Raw genomic sequence first — 20516 nt, forward strand, 5'->3', positions numbered from 1 at the left:
TGCTCTAGGTTGTTGCAATCTTCTCACCTTCTTATGCTGCTACCTGTGCATTAATATAAAGACCACGACCTCTCCAATATTCAAATCAAATTAAACCAAAACATATCATCTCACCTTTAAGATCTCTGCATGATCTGGTTCTACCATTCACCTGCACCTTGAATGGATTGTTCTATGTTTCCTTGCATCTGCAAATTCTCCCAATATTCTGCTATACTTTATCTTTTTATGCCTACTGTTTGTCATATTAGAATCTGATCTCCTCTTACCTGCTTTTATCACCATTTGCCTATATACACACCTTCAAAACATAACTCTGTTCTAAATTCTTTTCAAAGAAATTTTCACACAGAATTTCTTTGTGTGGTCTTAATATCAAATGTTTCAACCCCAATTCTGCTCCGATACCACATGTACAGGAAAACCTGCGTATACCCACTATATGTACATAAAATTCATAATCTCATATATCCCAGGAATTTCAATGACCTGCATGGTCAACCTTCATAAATTAAGGTTTTAAGGCCCCTTAACTAAACCCTCATGTGAAACGAGTTAATAACTAACCTCAGTCTAACCCTTAGTTAATCCTTTGGTGCGGAACCTTATATCTCAACCCTTTAGCCTTAATAACAACTCTGGTTAATTTTATACCTGCGCATATTAACCAAACCTCACTCTATGTGCCAGCTCATCCTTTATCGCAATCGCGGAGTTACAAAGACTCAATAGCATTTGCATTCAGAACTCCCGACTGACGATATGTGATTACCCTTTCCACCATTGATTTCATCCACCAGATCAACGAGTGTCGCAATCTCGCATTACACCAACATGTGACTTCATCACCTCTCGCATGCGATATGTGATAACACAACCAGACTTCAAATAGAATGAAACCGCGCCTATAACCTTTTTGGGTCCGCTCTACCCAAGCCTTATCGCTCAATATCCACCATCGATCTTACCTTCAATCCGACGGTTGATGTCTTCCCCCGATCAACAGAGTTTCTCAGTGATCCTGCGCCATAGATCAAAACCCATTTGATCTGATAGCCTACAATGATATCACACAGACCATTTGCACAATGTTTAGCCGCCTTACGGAGCCGATAAGGATTATACAACCTTAATCTATAAATGTTCGGGTTTGCCCTTGCCCTTAAACTAGCACGCTACTTACCAAATGCTCAACCCCCGTAGTTGAATATGATGTAAGCATATCAAAACTAGATCGATGGGTGTGATTCAATGCGGGTCTTCAACCCCGATCTAGAATTTCCACGCTTTCCTATCCCCGCAGTCCATTTCTCTGCCATTCATATCTGTCGATATAAATGATCTGACGGTTCCTATGTATCAACATCTCACTTCCTCGTCCTTCTCTTTACTTTGGGTTTGTGTCGTTCCTTCAATGTTCCTCTATGGTTCCAGCTTCCTCCAGGGTTCTGGTCTTTATCTCTTCTGCATCACAACTTCCTCCTTAAGTTAGTTCCACTTGCACCTTTATGCTTCCACCTATACTGTCAGTCTCTGTAAAGCCATAACACCTCTTAGTCACTCTTCTCTGTATTTCGCCTCTAATTCTTCACCTGTAACCTAAGTTATGCAGAATAACTCAAAATCATACATGATCTATATCTTAATTACTCAATACACACACATGAACTCTAAATCGAGTTGTTTTTATTAATAAACAAGTATTTACACAAGAGTCTCTCTCTCTAGCCTGATTTTCTGATCAGTGGGCTCTGTTTTCCTGCCTGCCCGTAGGCTTATAGAAAAACCTGTTTCCTAACTCTCTAACTACTGACGGACTCCCTTGCTCTCAGCCTTGTAGGCTTACCTTTATACAAAAAGGTTTTGTTGAACTAATTCTAGTTCAGATCCTTGATTTGCTGAACTAACTCCTGAAAATCTTCTAAGTCCACTTTAACTCCTACTTATGCCTAAAAATCCTCTCTCGTTCCTCGAATCATGAGACCTATAAGAGTTACAATTGATTTCCAACTCTCTCATCATCATTAAGCACTCATGTTCGCTTACAATTTAGAACATTTACAAATATCCTCACACTTATCTAATTGATTCCTACTTTAACTACTCAAAACATTAATAATTACATACATAGGAATCCAACATCCTTGAAAAGACAAGGACCCTATGTGTACTAAAATACAATGATAGTTTCGAGTCAATGCTCCTCCATCACCAACCCTAACCCCTTTATTTATGTAATAAGCCAAATCGAGCCAAGTCATAGTCATAGTTAGTTAAAGATTCAGTAAAGCTCGTATTAATAGTTTTAAGTGGTTAACCCACATTTAAGAAATGGACCATAGTTAGTTGCAAACGAGCCATAGTTAATAAATAAAGTGGTTAGCCCATGTTATACAAAGGACCACTAGTCGTTAGGTTATTGGAGGTCATTTAGCTATAAATAATGGTAGTTAATAAGGGAAAGATCATCGAGTCTTATTGTAATCGAGCTCTTCTCTATTGGAGGTTGCCCCCTCGAAGAGGGAAGTGAACACTGAATCTGTTTCTGAATAATAAAATACTTGTTGTTTTTCTCATTTTATTATGTATTCTAGGTTATATTTCTTCGCATTTATGGTATTTTGGAATTTCTCGCAGGTCAAAAGCATAACATTTTATGTCAAATCTAGGGAATGAACAATGGACAACAATGAAGCAATTTTTTAGGTATTTGTGTGGCACTAGTGATCATTATGGTTTGGTGCTACTAAGGAAGACTAGGATTGGACAAAGTTTTGGACATTCATGGCTTTGTTGATGCACACTGGGATGGAGATTTGGATTGAAAAATATCTACAAGTGGGTATGTGTTTACCCTATTTGGAGGAGCAGTCAGTTGGATGAGCAATAGCCAGTTTGTAGTGGCACTTTCAACTACAGAGGTAGAATACATGGCAGACATTCATGCAAGCAAGAAAGAAGTTTGGTTGCAAAGATTGTGTTGAAGTATGGGGTTGGTACAATGAGCTATAAGGATAGATTGTGACAGCCAAAGTGCAATTTTCTTGGTAAATAGCCCTACTTATCATTCAAAGACAAAGCACATTGATGTTCAATATCACTTTGTGAGGGATATGTTTGAGGAAAAAAAAAGGCGTTGTTGGTAAATATTGAGACTTCGAAGAATGTTGCAGATGCATTGATGAAGTCTGTGAGAACTGAGAAGTTTTCTTCATGTAGAGAAACAATGGGAGTTGCAGGGATGGACCAATGACTAATCTCTCATGTGACCCCTTGTGTGAAAAGAAAACAACAAGTGGGAGAATGTTGGGTGTGCATTATATTATTTCCAATAATAGTTGGGCAGACCCAAAGATGGTGGTCAGACCTACCCATGGTTTTGTACATGGGTTTTGCACAAGGTTTCCGCATGATGGTTTTCTACCCATGATATTTTGTAGATCCAATCAAGGGAAGTACAATTACATTCTAATCCAGTGTTAATGCTTCAGCATGTATATATATGTATTGTAACATTGAAAGAAATATAATAAAAAATCAATCTGGTAGTCCAACTCAATTTTTTATTAAATTTACTTTATAAAAATGTTCATTATTATTATTATTATTATTTAAGATTCAAAAAATTAAACATGTCCATAAGAACGTCAAAAGAATTACAATCATGATCATGATTAACGTCCACTAAGACCAATGACCTTAAGAAAATGAGAGATTAATTGATTTTTTTAATATTTTATTTCTATGATCAAAGAGGAGAAAATGAAGCATTCCTAAGTCATTATAATTTTATTGACTAATTTCAAAAAAGTTGGTAGTATGATAGATGTTATCCTAACAATAATTAAATTAAGAAAAAAATTATCTTAACAATAATATATTAAACATATATATAATCATCACATTTACCACTACACCACCCAAAAATAAAGATTTATTAAATTATATATATATATATGTGTGTGTGTGTGTGTGTGTGACCTAGAGAACCCAGCGGCCTGCTTGACACATAGCTATTGGTAAAATTTTGAGGCCTATAACATGACCTCATCTCCATAAACCATGTCACAAAGAAAAGCTTTAAACCTAGGTCTCTCTAGTTTCAATAATTTCACATATATCAAATTACCAATTAAACTATCCATATATATATATATATATATATAATCTTCTATTAAACTATTCATATGAACTCAAATAAATTATTATTTTATTAAAAAGCAATTTAACAACTCAAATAAATTTTATAATATTTAAAATATGTATATTTCCTTAAAAATAATATATTCTTTAGTAGCAAACTAGGATATACGTTTCCCTCAGATGTATATGAAATTAATTTTCCTGAGTATTACTTTTATTTTTAATATATATAATTTATTTTTTTATTAATTAATTAAAAATCCAAATTGTTGATTTTTATAGTGTAAACGTACTTTCCCATTGATTGTCAATGCGTGGCAGTAGAGGAAAACAAATAACGATGCAAAGTTTGGGAGTAGTTCACTGAAGTGGAGGAATTTTGTTTTGACAGTTAAAAGTCGTTGGAATCTGCGCAAAAAAATTTCAAAAGATTTTGTAGGCACATTATTTGAATCGTGTTTTTAAGGGTGGAAATGGATTCAGTACCATAAAAAAAGTCTAGGACACCTAAAATTTTGAAGTTTAACAACTATAATTTGGATTCACAAAAATCCTGACCAAATTTTCTCTAAATATGACAAAAATTTTGATAAAAAACAATCCTCCAACTAATTAGAGTCCAGCCAAAGTTTCTCTCTGTCAAACCGGAGTAAACTCTAATTCAAACAAAACTAGACTGGAAGATTCACGACCGTTAACTCCCGCACAACCAGCGACTTTAAGAAACCAGCCAGAAACACGGTAGAAAAGGAACATATTCATTAATTAGCCGCCACTGTTCAACGGGTGACCAATACTTATAATCGACACGTCATAAATGATCCACGAAACAATTAAGAATGTTGCAGAAAAGAAAGTGGCAAATTCATGCTTCAACCGCCGACCAATCCGTCTGACCGACGAGTGTTCCAGAAAGAACCCAGAAGCTCATCATTTCGCGGCAAAGCATGGAAGGCTGCAGATTTTTTTTGGAAAATTTTCAAAACTTTAGCGATACGGAAAAGAAGAGAAGATGAGAATATTATATAAGATATTACAGTGTGGAAAATTTTCAAAACTTTAGCGATACGGAAAAGAAGAGAAGATGAGTTTGTCCTACCAAGTCCATAGTGTAAAGCGCAGTAGACATGTTTTAACAACATGTGACTAAAATCAATAATTTTTTATTCCGAAAATAAATCATATTAATTAATTCAAAACGTTAACCAAAAACCAAAATTCAATAATGTGATTGATCAAAAATACAATCGAAAATATCAAAATATTTTGGAAGACGTAATGCAAAAACTCACACGGCATTCATCGCGCTGCTGCTAACGCGTCAATCAAGCGACACGCTTGTTATCCTCTAACATACTCATGTTTGTTTACCTGCTAACCCGTCAATCAAGCGACACGCTTGTTATCGTGTCGGGGCTGCCGCGCAGCAGCGTTTTCTTTCCTTATAAAAATGTGCATACTCCCACACAGCAAAACATGTCAAAAGGCCCGAGTTACGTTGTTATAAAGCGACGACGCAGGAAAGGAAAGGTAAACATCATCAAAGAGCGAAAGTACCGACGTCATATACTCTCCAGACAGAGGATTTCTAGGCACCAGAAGATACCTATATATTGGAGATACGCTCTCACTTTTTTTCTTTTACTATTCTCTTTTCCTAATAACGTTTACCTTCACATTCTCCATTTGAGGAGGCGACATCCTTTAGAGGATGGTTACATTAAATTGCAAGGGACTCTGCTCTAGATTAGAACAGCTGCTCGCAGGCCTTCTTGAAACAGTTGGGCAGCTTCCTCAATCGGGAGCACTCTCTCATGTCAATCTCCTCGAGTTTCTTTAGTTGTCCTACCTCTTCGGGAAGTTCTTTTAGGCATTCACATAGCAAAATGTCCAGATATTCCAGTTTCCCAAGTTTTCCAATAGATGCTGGAAGCTTCCAAACCTAGACATGCAGATACGCTTAACATTCTTAAAGAGCCGAGCTTCCCAAGTCATCAGGAAACTTTTGCAGAATGTGGCAGCTAGTGATAGACCACTTCTCAACTCAATATGTGTCACAGATACCCAGGGGTAACTCCTCTAAATCACAGCAGTGGTCCAAGTTAAAATCTTGCATCATGGGAAGCTTTAGGCTTGACTGGGAGTTGTTGAACCTGGACATATTTCCAAGCCCTTCACATAATCTTAGAGATATCTTCTCCAAGTTCTGTAAGACTTTACTGTGCTCTTGAAGTGGGGGCACATCCAACTTCTCCAAGTGAATAGCCTTAACCTGAGTAAGTGAAGATAAGGCTGGTAGACCGTTGACTGTGGCTTTCTTGTAACCATAATTAAACACTATGAGGAGTTTCAGTTTCCTCATAGAACTCAAAAATGACGGAAGAAAGTATTTGCTTGCAGAAAAAACTAAAACCAAAGCCTCTGCTTGAGAAAAATGCATCTCCCACCACTGATCGTCTTCCATTGCACCTACATGGGTGAACCACAGATGCAAAGTCAGATTAGAACATTATAGGTCATTACACACACTATGAAATCATTACATATCTTTTCTAAGAACTTTTGAATCAATAATCAACACCTATATATCATTGCATATATTCTCATGCAGATTACAGAGTGACAGCCTTGTTCCGGCCTGGGAGGGTGCCAAGAACAAGCTCTTAAATGGGGAATCAATATCAGATTATCACGAAGAAGGGCTTCTTAGATGACCAGTATTGATGCCCTGGACGAGGAAGCACGGGGGTGCTTCTTAGACTGGGGTCATTTCCAGAAGGGCTTCTTAGATGCTTGGAGACCAGTATTGATGCCCTGGACGAGGAAGCAGGGGAGTGCTTCTTAGACAGGGGTCATTTCCAGAGGATAGAAAAATCTCAGTGGATGCATTATTGGATATCTGGGTATGTGTGCGAAAGATGGAGTGGCAAGATGCTTTTGTCATCTGGTTAGAGCTTGCAAGCAGAAATCTGTTAGAATTTAACAAGCAATCTCAGGTAAGCAACTTAACAGAATTTAACAAGCAATCTCAGGTAAGCAACTTCATTTCTAATTGTTGTGTGCTCAAGCTCATTTAACCTTGGCTTCCTCTGTCTTATACATTGTGTTGTTGTCTTGGTAATTGGATGTAGTAGGAGCCAAGCAATCAATTATGGCAGTGCCTCTGAGCTGTACTTTTCTCAACATGATGTAATGCGGGATTTGGCCTTATATTTGGCATCCCGAGGCAGCATAACTCGTAGGAAGAGGTTTCTTATGCCCAGAAAGGAGGACAGTTTGCCAGCAAAATGGGAGTTGCTCAAGGATCAAGCGTTTGATGCTCAAATTGTTTCCATTCACACAGGTGGGTGATTTTAACAGCTTGCTTGAAGCATACATAATTTTTTCTAAACATTGGAGTCAAAAGAATTGTCATGTCAACCTTATCCTACATCACATAGGCTGTCACTCTGTAATCTGCATGAAAATATATGAAATGATATATAGGTGTTGATCATTGATTCAAAAGTTCGTAAAAAAATATGTAATGATTTCATAGTGTGTGTAACGACCTATGATGTTCTAATCTAACTTTGCATCTGTGGTTCACCTGTAGGTGCAATGGAGGACGATCAGTGGTGTGAGATGCATTTTTCTCGAGCAGAGGCTTTGGTTTTAGTCTTTTCTGCAAGTAAATACTTTTTTCCGTCATTTTTGAGTTCTATGAGGAAACTGAAAGTCCTCATAGTGTTTAATTATGGTAACAAGAAAGCCACAGTCAACGGTCTACCAGCCTTATCTTCACTTACTCAGGTTAAGGCTAAGGCTATTCACTTGGAGAAGTTGAATGTGCCCCCACTTCAAGAGCACAATAAAGTCTTACAGAACTTGGAGAAGATATCTCTGAGATTATGTGAAGGGTTTGGAAATATGTCCAGGTTCAACAACTCCCAGTCAAGCCTAAAGCTTCCCATAATCCAAGATTTAAACTTGGACCACTGCTGTGATTTAGAGGAGTTACCCCCTGGTATCTGTGACACATCTTCAGTTGAGAAGTGGTCTATCACTAGCTGCCACCTTTTGCAAAAGTTGCCACCTGGGGAAGCTCGGCTCTTTAAGAATGTTAAGCGTATCTGCATGTCTAGGTTTGAAAGAGGTTTCAGCATCTATTGGAAAACTTGGGAAGCTGGAATATCTGGACGTTTCGCTATGTGAATGCCTAAAACAACTTACCGAAGAGATATAACCACTAAAGAAACTCGAGGAGCTTGACATGAGAGAGTGCTCCCGATTGTGGAAGTTGCCTAAATCAGTTGGAAGGCTGAAATATCTAAAGCATGTTATCTGTGACGAGAAGATTGGACAGCAATGGATGCGTTTCAAGAGCTCTGCCATTCCAGAGCTTAGAGTTGAAGTGCTTGGATGGGCTGGATGCTTGATATCCTACTTAGACAGCAAGGTTAAGTAAGGGGTTTCGTTTTGCACATTGATCTCAATGGAAAGCGTTACCCATGATATTGAATAATGTAATTTAATAAGGCACCAAGAATACTAACCACCCATAGTATTTATCCATTTATCCATGATATTGAATATTGTAAGTCAATAAGGCGCCAAGAATAATGGGCCTCACCTCGCAATTTGCAAGGACAGGCCCTCCAGAATGTAGTTGTAAAAAAAGTCTTTTAAAATTATCTGTTTTATTTAGTGTGAGTATTTTTCTCTTTTCAATGTTTTAGGATTCTTTTCAATGTTTCTAGGATTCCTGGCTGAGCAGAGGTGATGTTGCTTTAAAGTTTCTCCTATTTTTTATTTTTTAAATCAATGTCATAAACTGCATGAACAGACATTTTTCCATAAATTTTGTAACTAACTATTTTTTTGTTAACAAACTTCCTAGCTTTCCACCTTATCACCGCGTCATTCCAACTACCTACTTGCCTTTGCTCAGTTTAAAGCATAGTTATCGATTGTGCGCCATTCCAACTACCTGCGTGCCTCTTCTCAGTTCAAATCATAGTTGCAAAGTTTGAATTTGAATTCGGTGTGATATGAAAAATAGTGTGAAAAATTTACGAACATTTAGCAAAATTATGTGCCAAAATAATAACGTTAATGCCCGATCCAAAAACATCCGTGCAAGTCCATGGATGCAAATGTAAATGGCAACTTCTCTTGCAAGTGTTTTTTGTTTTTTTTAATCCATTAAAATTGTTTATTTTAATCCATTTATCTATCAATAATCTTAAAGTGAAGTCCATGAATGGCAATGTAAATGACCACTTCTCTTCTCTAGAAGAAGGATCTTTGTAATGTTTTGCTTTATTTAATGTTTTTCTTTATTTCACGACAACAATAGACATGTTATTCATACCCATTAAAATCTAATTATCCACATATTTAGAGGGTGTCCGTAAATTCCTTGGAGTCTTTTCACTGGGCTCTCTGCAACAGTGTTAGTTAGACTGCTTGCAGATTTGATCAATTCCTAATTGGAATTACATTTAAAGTAAATTTGCTTTTGTGTTCATTTTCTATGCAAATCCTATATTTATGCATACTTTTGGGATACCGTAAGATTTATTTATTTGTAATACTACTGCACTGTTATCACAGGGTTTATGAACTCGAGAGTAGTTGGCTGTCTTCCCCATTACACAGGGTTTATGAACTCGAGAGTAGTTGGCTGTCTTCCCATTACAAATTCCGCTGTTATATATATATATATATAGATATATATTTATTTATTTATTTATTTATTAGAGTAGGCATTTAATAAATTTTATCTATTTTAAGAGGAATGTTTACAGGATATATATATATATTTATTTATTTATTTATTAGAGTAGGCATTTAATAAATTTTATCTATTTTAAGAGGAATGTTTGCGTCCTGTAAAATTTTAAAAGTTCAAAAAAGTTTATATATATTTTTTAAGTGAAACTCCAAATTTAATCTTTATAGAAAATTAAACATATTAAAGATTTTAAGAGAAAATTACTCTTTAGTGTATGAACAGATCTAGAAGAATTATCACCATTCATTGAGAAAACTTAGACTCAACTTTTACCGTTTGATGTCAAATTAAGAGGAAATGAGAACTCTGTGGCAGAAGATGCAATCTTATGAAATCAGGGATAGGTGTCGAGATTTTTTCTTTAGGAAACGAGCTGTTGGAAGATCTTCCGAGTTATGGTGGGAACTTGGGTCTATGTTGGGGTGAAATTCTGATCATTGAAGTCAAATTCAATAGAATAATCCAGTGTATAGTTATCAAATTTGAATTTGAATTAGATTGGATCATAAAAACAAATTGACTGTGCGAAAAATTTGAGAGTATATATCTTTTATAAAGATTATCATATTATTATTTTTTGAAAATTTTAAAAAATTGAAATAAATCTTTTATCAAGGAAATATTTATTTACTTAAGTATAATTTTTTTTTGGTCTATTTAAGATGATCCAAAAATAATGAAATATAAAATGCATCAAAAAATTTATTAGCATTGAAAAACATGCTAGTGAAATTTAGTAATATGAAAAACAAAAAACTCAAAAATAAAGTGTAATCTAAAAAATAGATATTAGATATTAAAAAGAGACTTCAAATTATCTCTCAATACAAAGAAATTTATATCTCAATCATTATTCTTTTACTTGGAAATAAGGTTTACAAGTAGGATTAATTTGTTGAGTGACTTAGGTTATTGAGATATTTTCTCAATAACAATCTTTCACTCTAGAAATTGTTAGATCTCATAAAGTCCATATATGTATGATGTAATTGAATGATTTTGTGAGTATAGCAGAATTTTTTTTGTAAGTGTTGTTGGAAATATTAATCCTAACCACCGCGTTAAACACTTTGATAGCAGCCATACTTTTCAAAACTATTTTTGCAACCTGCATCTTTATTTGAAGATGGAAGGATTGGAGCTAGAACAGTGTATCGGGGAACCATTCCTCAACACAGTGAAAAATTAAAGGCATTTAATGTATTTTAGTAATTAGATATGAGCAAGCATTCATTCCGCAATTATTGCCCATACTCCATCTTTATTTGAAGATGGAAGGATTGGAGGTAGAACAATGTATCGGGGAACCATTCCTCAACACAGTGAAAAATTAAAGGCATTTAATGTAATCACATAATCAATCTTTTGTCGACGCGTTTCGAACCAACCAGTGTGGTTCATCGTCAGGACAAGTTCAACTTGTCCTGACGATGAACCACACTGGTTGGTTCGAAACGCGTCGACAAAAGATTGATTATGTGATTTTTGCCGAAGATTTTCTAACAATGTTATGGATCACAGAAGTCTAAATTCCTTAGCATTTAATGTATTTTAGTAATTATATATGAGCAAGCATTCATTCCGCAATTATTACCCATACTCCACAGACACTTGCCCGATTTCCACACTTAACAACAACAATGTATTTTACTCTGTCATGTATTAATGTCAAATTCTGCGTTGAGATAAATATTTATGTAAAAATCATTTTGCATGTAAGAGTAAAATAGAGTGTGAGTCTCTAAGGAGAAAATGGTGGAGCAAATTTTGTTGGGCGCCTCAAAAGCAACAATTACTGTGTGTTATTCAGCATAGGTGTAAATCACTGTAAACCTTTGTTTTACTTGGTGAATACAATTACTGTGTGTTATTCGGCATAGGTGTAAATCACTGTAAAACCTTTGTTTTACTTGGTGAATACAATTACTGTGTGTTATTCAGCATAGGTGTGAATTACTGTAAAACCTTTGTTTTACTTGGTGAATGAGCCGCATTCTCATGTGAATGTATTTTTATGATTTAGAATTCAATCCTAAGTTTTTATTGTGTTGCTCCAAACTTACTCTGTTCTATTTGTTTTGCCATTTTTAAATCTCCGTATAGTTGCTTGTATCTCCTGTTGAAATTGAGTTGCACTTGGCAAAAGTCACACCCCTCTACCTCTCCGCCTATTTTTTTTTTCATCATGGTATGAAAGCAGGTTAAACTCTGTTAGTGTAAAAACAAGTGCTTTTATTAACAATGAAAATTGTTTTGAGGGTAGATTGTTTTTAACATATTTACGAGCACGTAGAAAGTTTTTTTTTCTTCACTCAGAAATGGCAACATCAAACACAAGCTTGACTAGATTGTTTTAGCATATTTACCAGCAAGCACAAGCTTGACTAATCCTCAGATACCTCAGTTCTATGACAAAAATTATGATTACTGGGCTATTACAATGAAGGTCTTGTTTTCTTCTCAAGACATTTGGGATTTGGTGGAGAATGGTTTCCAAGAACCAGCAAATGCAGTAGCATACAACCCCTTATCTCAACCAAAAAGATATTTGTTAAGGGACAACAACCAAAAAGATATTTGTTAAGGGACAACAGTAAGAAGGATTCAAAATCCCTGTAGTTCATGAAAGTATTTTCCCAAGGGTTTCAGCAGCAACGAAGTCCAAGCAAGTATGGGACACCCTCCAAACAGCCAAGGCATGGAAAAAGTCAAGACAGAAAAGCTGCAAATGTTGAGAAGAGACTTTGAAACACTTTGTATGAAAGAGTCTGAGAATGTAGACTCGTTTTTTACACATGTAAGTGGGTTGGTTACTCAAATTAGGTCTCATGGTCAGACACTTGAGGAAAGAAGAATAGTTGAGAAATTTTTGAGATGTTTGCCAACAAGGTTTGATGCCATTGTTGTGGCCATAAAAGAGACAAAGGATCTCTCACAGTTCTCAGTGGATGATCTTAATGCATCACTGTTTTCTCATGAACATGCACTAAATAGAGCAACAAGCTCCTCATTGGAGCATGCCTTCAAGACATCAATTTCATTTGGTCAAGGTAGAGCTAGAGCAAGATCATATGCTAGAGGAAGAGGAAGAAGCCCACACAGAGGTGGAAGAAGCAGCCCTTCAAGCTCAAGTGGAAGAGGCAACAATCAAAATCCAAGTCAAGGCCCAAGCCAAAATAAAGCACAAGGTCACGTATGATAAATCTCAAGTTCAATGTCATTACTGTAAGAAGTATAGTCATTATGCAAATGAATGTAGAAAGAAGCAATATGACATTAGTAACAAACCAAGTGTAAATTTCACAAAAGAAAATCAGAACCATGATAGCATATTTTTAGCTTGTAATGTAACACAAGGAAAACAAAGTGATATATGGTATCTAGATTCAGGGTGTAGTAACCACATGTCAGGAAACATAGAAATGTTTTCCAATCTAGATGAAAGTGTGAAATCTGAAGTGACATTAGGGACTGATAGCAAAGTCTCTGTCATGGGAAAAGGTAGAGTTAATATCCTAACAAAGAAGGGGGAGAAGAAGTACATCTCAGATGTTTACTTTGTCCCCGGTTTGAAGCATAACCTCATAAGCATTGGACAACTCATGCAAAATGGCTACAATGTCTTCTTCAAAAATGATGTGTGCACAATTTTGGATAGGCCTCCAAGCAGACAGTTGATTGCAAAGGTTCATATGACAAACAATAGAATGTTTCCCCTAAAATTAAAATCAGATTTGCAGAAAGAAGGTGCACAAGCACAACTCTCAATGAACTCACAAGAGAATGGAAGAAAAGATGCAACTGTCATACAAGTAAACTTTCAAGCAGAGGTCAAAGATGAAAACTGGTTATGGAATTTGAGATTTGGACATCTCAACTTTGGAGGTTTGAATTTGCTGCATAGGAAATGCATGGTGAAGGGTTTGCCACTCATAGAAAAATCGGACAACCTATGTGAAGGATGTCTCTTGGGCAAGCAACATAGAGAGACATTTTCAGCAGGAAAGTTAGTAACGGCAAAGGAACCTTTGGAGATTTTCCACTCAGATTTATGTGGACCAATGTAGACACCATCAATTGGTGGCAGCCACTATTACTTGACCTTCATAAATGACTACATAAGGAAGACATGGGTCTTTCTCCTAAAATAGAAAAGTGAACTGTTTGAGCGCTTTCGCCAATACAAGGCTCTTGTTGAGAACCAAAGAAGACACTACATCAAATTCCTTAGGACTGATAGAGGTGGAGAATACATCTCAAATGATTTCCTTCGTTTTTGTAGGGAGCAAGGAATTCACAAGCAATTTACAACAAGATATACACCTCAACAAAATGGTGTAGCGGAAAGAAAGAATATGACCATTATGGAAATGACAAGGAGTATGTTGAAGGAAAATCATTTTCCAAATGATTATTGGGCTGAAGTTGTCGCTTGTGCAACATATATCTTGAATAAATGTCCAACCAAGAGCGTCCAGAACATAGTTCCTGAAGAGGCATGGAGTGGAAGAAAGCATAGTGTCACTCACGTGAGAGTCTTTGGATGTGTTGTATGCACATGTCCGAGATGAGTTGAGGAAGAAGTTGGACAACAAGGGGGCGAAATGTATATTTTTTGGATACAGTAATGAATCCAAGGCTTACAAATTCTACAATCCATTAACCAAGAAGGTCATTATCAACAGAGATGTGCAGTTTATAGAAGAGGAAGCATGGGATGGAAGTTTAGAAAGACAGTCAATGTCTAAGCATGCATACCACATGAGGACAAAGAGGAATTAACAACAACAAGTAATTCCTCAACAGTGACTCCCTCTACTCCTATTCAAGTGCAGCAAAGTAGGCAACAAGAAACACCATCAACAAATAATAAGACGGCTTCGCGTACCCAAGCGAGTGCTTCTCCAAGCACACCGAAGAGTGCAACACCAAGTGACATGTCAAGCCCATCTTCAGCAAGCACAAGAAGACCAAAATTCAGAAATTTAAATGAAATTTATGATCAAGAAGAAGTTGATAGTAGCGTTGGTCTGAATTCCTTATTTGCCTTGTTTTTTCATGTAGATGACCCAATCCATTTTGAGGATGCAGTCAAAGAAGAAAAATGGGTTGCAACAATAGAGGAAGAAATAGAAGCAATAGAAAGGAATGACACATGGGAGTTAGTGAACCTTCCGAAAGGAAAACATGTCATTGGAGTGAAGTGGGTCTATACAACCAAAAGCAACTTTGAGGGGAAGATCGAAAGGCACAAAGGAAGGTTAGTCATCAAAGGATACAAGCAGCAGCATGGCAGAGATTACGCGGAGACGTTCATGCCAATCGTGAGCATGGAGACAATGTGCATAGTTGTGGTGATTTCCACACAGCATAAATGGAGAGTGTACCAAATGGACATAAAATCAAAGTTCTTAAATGGGGTACTGAACGAAGAAGTGTATTTTGCGCAACCGCCTAGTTATGAGGTAGAAGGCCAAGAAGACAAAGTGTATAAGTTGAGGAAAGATCTTTATGGTTTGAAGCAAGCACCACGTGCATGGTACAACAGGAAGATGCCTACTTGTTGGAAAATGGTTTCGAGAAATGTGACGGTGAACCCACTCTCTACATCAAAGAGAGCAAAGGTAAGATTCTCATTGTCGTCTTATATGTAGATGATTTGATTTTTACAGAAAGTGATGATTTCCTCATCATTTATTTCAAACAAATCATGAAGAGTGAATTTGAAATGAATGACTTAGGATTGTTAAGATATTTTTTGGGCATAGAAATGAAGCAAATAGAAATTGACATTTTTATCTCTCAAGAAAAGTATGTGGCAGACATTTTGGAGAGGTTTAAAATGTAGAACAACAAGTTCGCACCAACTCCAATTGTCATTGGGTTGAATTTGAGCAAAGAAGATTGCAATAGCAATGTCAATTCGAAATTATACAAAAGCATGATAGGAAACTTGATGTATTTTACCGCCACTAGGCCGGATATAATGTATGCAATAAGTTTGGTGTGGAGGTTTATGGAGACACCCAAGGAGACACATTGGCAAGCAGCAAAAAGGATTTTAAGGTATGTCAATGGGACAAAACATTATGGTATTTTGTACACAGCAACAAGTGATTTCATGCTGGTTGGTTACACTGATGGTGATTGGGCTGGAAGTCTCGATGATAGAAAGAGCACATCAGGATATGTTTTTCATTTGGGGTCTGGAGCCATTTCATGGGCCTCCAAGAAGCAGCCAATAGTGTCACAGTCAACAATAGAAGTTGAATGTGTTGCAGTAATAGCAGCAGTGTGTCAGGCAGTTTGGATGAGAATGATGTTGAGGGGTCTTCGTCATGAACAAGAAGGAACGACAACCATTTTCTGTGACAACACCTCTGCAATTTCATTGTCAAAGAAATTTGTCTTTCACAAGAGGACCATGCATATTGATGAAAAATATCATTTTATTAGAGAGTTGATTAACAATGATGAAATTGTGTTGCAGCACTGCAAGTCACATGAACAATTTGTTGATATTTTCACAAAGCCATTGGCATGTGAAAGTTTTGTTTATCTCAGAAACTGTTTGGGAATTTTCAATGGCGGCTATTGTGATTAAGGGGGAGTGTTGGAAATATTAATCCTAACCACCACATTAAACACCCTGACAACAACCATACTTGTCAGAAGTAGTTTTGCAGGTTGTGTCTCTATTTGAAGATGGAAGGACAGAACAGATTACCGCGCAAAACATTCTTCAACACAACAAAGAATTAAAGACATTTAATGTATTTTGGTAATTAGATATGGGAAAGCATTCATTCTGTGATTATTGCCCATACTCCACAAACACATGCGTGATTTCCACACTCAACAACAACAATGTATTAATTATTTTTCTCTGTCATGTATTAATGTCAAATTGTGTGTTGAGATAAATATGTATGTAAAAATCATTTTGCATGTAAGAGAAAAAGAGAGTGTGAGTCTCTGAGGAGAAAATTGTGGAGAAAATTTTGGTGGGCGTGTGAAAAACAACAGTTACTATGTTTTACTGTATGTTATTCCGTGTAGGTGTAAATCACTATTAAACCTTTGTTTTACTTGGTGAATGAGCAACAGTCTCATGTGAATGTATTTTCATGATTTAGAATTCAATTCTAAGCTTTTTATTGTGTTCCTCCAAACTTACTATGTTCTATTTGTTTTGTCATGAGTAAATACTGGGTTTTTAAATGTATATATAAGTGCGCGTAAATCGAGGTGCACGAAATTTAGCTCCACTGAATTGAGCTATGCACTCCGCGAAATTAATCTCACAAAAGTCACACCCCTCTGCCTCTCCGCATAAAAAAAATCATAAAGTGTAGCAGATTTTTTTTATTATTATGTATGTATATCTCTATTTTCTATCATAATATCGGAGCTAGTAGCTTTGGGTTAAATCCTCCATGAAAATGTGAGGAATTGAAATTTTGTTGTCGCATCTCATCAGATAGGGAATAAGAAGATTATTTTTTTCGAAGTGTCACCAAGGGTGGGTCATTTGTGATCCTTGGTTCATTTTATCAAAAACCGTCATCACTCATGACTGGGCCATTATTACTGCCACTGCGTGGAAATTTTTTGCATCCCTCTAGTCGTTTTCCAACAACGATAACTCGAAAATTGTCAAAGGAGGTTCATTCGTTTGCAGTCGACAACAAGATTTTTTGTACTAACTAAATCATTTGCAATAACAACAATATTCAGAGTCATATATTGTTTTGACAGTGCGTTCAAGAAATAATTGAATTCTTTCTTTCTACATAGACGTAATTGTGGGTGGCTCCTTCATGCATAGCATATCAATGAACGTAGATTAGTTAGATGCGCTTGAAATTACAGTCAATATCTGATGTACAAAGGGATTGGGCTCTAATATGAGATGTTCTCTGTTGTTCAGTCATCAGAAAGCACAACCCACAAATGAATGTCCACCATTTAGTTGATAATTTGTTTTGGCAAGGGTTGATTAGACAACTCTCGATTGTCCCTATCTATCTGAAGGTTAGGGGGAGGTATATAGAGTAGAGTGCTTGAAAGCTTACTTTAGAGTTTAGTCTAGTTTGTTTCTGGTAAAACATAACTTTAGCGTGTTTCGACGCTGCGATGAAAGAAGTTGAGAATTGGGTGGCACAAGAAGTTGAGAATTGGGTGGAGCAAGAGAAGCCCAGATTACTGTTTCCCAGAGGAGCCAATCGTAGGATCCATCACAGGGGTCGTGACTAGTAGAGGGGAGGTAATAATAACTAGCAATTGCACCAAATGTTGCAAAGGAAAGTTGTAAGGCAATAACATATGGAGAAACAACATAGATGAAGAGAGATGTGATATGTTACAATTTGAGTGAGAAATAAAATGGTGTTAAAAGTAAAGTGAACTCCTCTTTCATTATCCTATTGATTTGGGTTGCAATATGTCAATTAAGGGAATTCTTAGCAATTTCAACATTGTACTTGTAGCTTTAGTTTTGTTTTATGCCCTTTTAGGAAATTGGCTACCCTGGCAATTTGGAAATGGATTGTTGGTGAATGTAGGTATGGATCCTTGATTGAATGTGATGGTTCTCTTGTGTTGATTTTTTTTAAGATGTAATGAACCAATAACTTTCATAATCAGAGCCACAGAAGAGTCTGTGAATTCCACACAGTTTTTAGCATTAACAATATAAAATTCAACCAAAGTGACATATTTCAAACAAGGGATGAAGCCAGGAGAAAGTCCCAGACGATTTTGGCTGAATTGAAACCCCTTTGATGCAGCAAATAAGCCAAATACAACGCATGTTCGGCACCACAACCCCTAACGTGTAAGCCAAAATAGCTCATGTTGTAGTGTTGCATGAGGTAACATATTGGTCATGGCTATGATCCTTGGTGGAGTTAGTATGTAATGCAACAAAAGTTTTCATAGAGATGAGAGTAGATTCTTTTAGTGTGGAAGGGAAGAGCCTTTCATATTAGAGTCATTTGTGTTTTTTTATTCTTTGGAGCCTTCAAAATCACTGGTTTTATGTCTGTTTGTGAACCCTTCTTGTGCGGCCTTCTTCCCTGTCTGCACTCTTTCTAAGGTATTGATGCAGGAGCATGAGGCTTGAAGACAAAAAAACTTCGATTTTATTCCAAAAATACAAAAAAAGTTTACAAGCAAAAGAGTGGGGTCCTTTAGTTGTCACTTTACAACGCTTTCTAGATAGAATTAGAACTAGAATTTAGGGATTTGGATTATCATGTAATAAATTCAAGTAGTTAGGCTTAGTTGAGATTCTTGAGGAGTATATCATGTAGATTAGATAGGATTAGGCAGTTTCGATCCTTTGATTTAGGATCTGGTTGTTGTATGTACTAGTATTTATGTAAGTTTTGGATTAATGTAAAAGATTTGGTTGTGGAGGATTAGATTGTAAAATATGAAATATCTTTGTCTCTCTGTGTATTCTGTGCATGAATGGTTAAATCCCGGAGGTTTGAATTTCCTTCGAAATATTTCTGAGTTGTTGATTTCTAGTTTGGCCTTTTAGAGTTTGATTTCATATAATTTTGTGTTTACTGTGTTTAAATCTTCATTTCCTGTGTTTTGAAATAATTTGGTTGTGTTTCGAAGTCCCGGAGAATATAACTTAGAACTAGTCTAAACCTGGCAGAAGTCCAATTTCTTGGCGGGACGAGAAAATCCCCGACAAAATCGTGAGAACCCAAAAAAAGATCCGGACCATCCGATCGATAGGCAGTAGATCTAACGGTGATCGCGTGCTCACAAGCACTGATCTGGATTTAAACAAGAACACAACAAATTACAGAGATAACCATAAACACAGATATGCAATGGAAATAATACTTCATTTCATTAATGTAAAATACTGAAATATGCTTACAAACAGTAATGGATATAAACTAGCTAGGGCGATGGTAGCTTATCTCTGAGAAGAGATGTGGTGGCTACATGCCTTTGAACTGTGTTACAATGAGGCTCGAAGGCCTATTTATTTTTTAGAAACAATGTAAAACCTTTCACATCCCAAAACCTAACCCTAGAAGATGAAACGCCAAATTGTGGGCCCCGTTTGGGTAAATTGGTACATCAATTTCCCGGGGTCGTAACTTTGGCATACGATCTCCGTTTGACACATACAATAACTCGTTAGAAAGATGTATTCGAGCACTACTACTTTGGGAGGCAACATCAATCCATGGACCCATGCTGCCCTAGATTTCCCAAAAAATGTCGTTTAGGGCCTCAAAATGGCTCCGGAAGTTCAGGACCCGAAAAACTGCTAAAAATAGTAAACTGTGCTACCATTTAGGAAACTGAAAAAGCTGAAAGAGACAGTTGTGGGGGTCCAAATGGGATAGGTGGGTGGCCACCAACATCTAACTGGATCATTCCTCCCCCCTTAGGAAGCAATGGTCCCCATTGCATTGAGTTCCTCCCTGAGATGAGGAAGCTTCTCCTGAGCTGGGTCTCTGGTGAGTTGTTTTGCAATCTCTCATGTGTCCAAAAATGGTGGGAAGCATGGTCAACGACAGTCCACATTGAACCCTCGGTGCAAGCAAGGGATGGAGGAATGTTG

The 20516-nt window shown here is 36.6% G+C and overlaps 1 protein-coding gene and 1 pseudogene across 1 annotated transcript; both read left to right on the top strand.

The window, feature by feature from the left end:
* Positions 1-7335: 7335 nt before the first annotated feature.
* Positions 7336-8337, top strand: LOC149245498 (putative disease resistance protein At4g33300). The gene is made up of 2 exons (XM_089438908.1): positions 7336-7486; positions 7739-8337. Exons 1-2 carry the CDS (start codon positions 7336-7338, stop codon positions 8335-8337), a joined length of 750 nt encoding a protein of 249 aa, XP_089295034.1.
* A 58-nt stretch (positions 8338-8395) lies between these two features.
* The window catches only part of LOC149245499 (uncharacterized), a 45485-nt pseudogene continuing 33364 nt past the window's right edge, over positions 8396-20516 (top strand).

The sequence above is a fragment of the Pinus tabuliformis genome, chromosome 7, assembly GCF_031772625.1.
Source record: "Pinus tabuliformis cultivar Carrire ecotype Pingquan chromosome 7, CPIR1, whole genome shotgun sequence".
Taxonomy (NCBI): Eukaryota; Viridiplantae; Streptophyta; class Pinopsida; order Pinales; family Pinaceae; genus Pinus; species Pinus tabuliformis.

Excerpts from the sequence above, each read along its gene's own strand:
- LOC149245498 (XM_089438908.1), top strand. The coding sequence starts at position 7,336 with ATGCGGGATTTGGCCTTATATTTGGCATCCCGAGGCAGCATAACTCGT. Across the intron at positions 7,487-7,738 it reads AATTGTTTCCATTCACACAG|GTGCAATGGAGGACGATCAG; the intron begins GTGGGTGATTTT and ends GTTCACCTGTAG.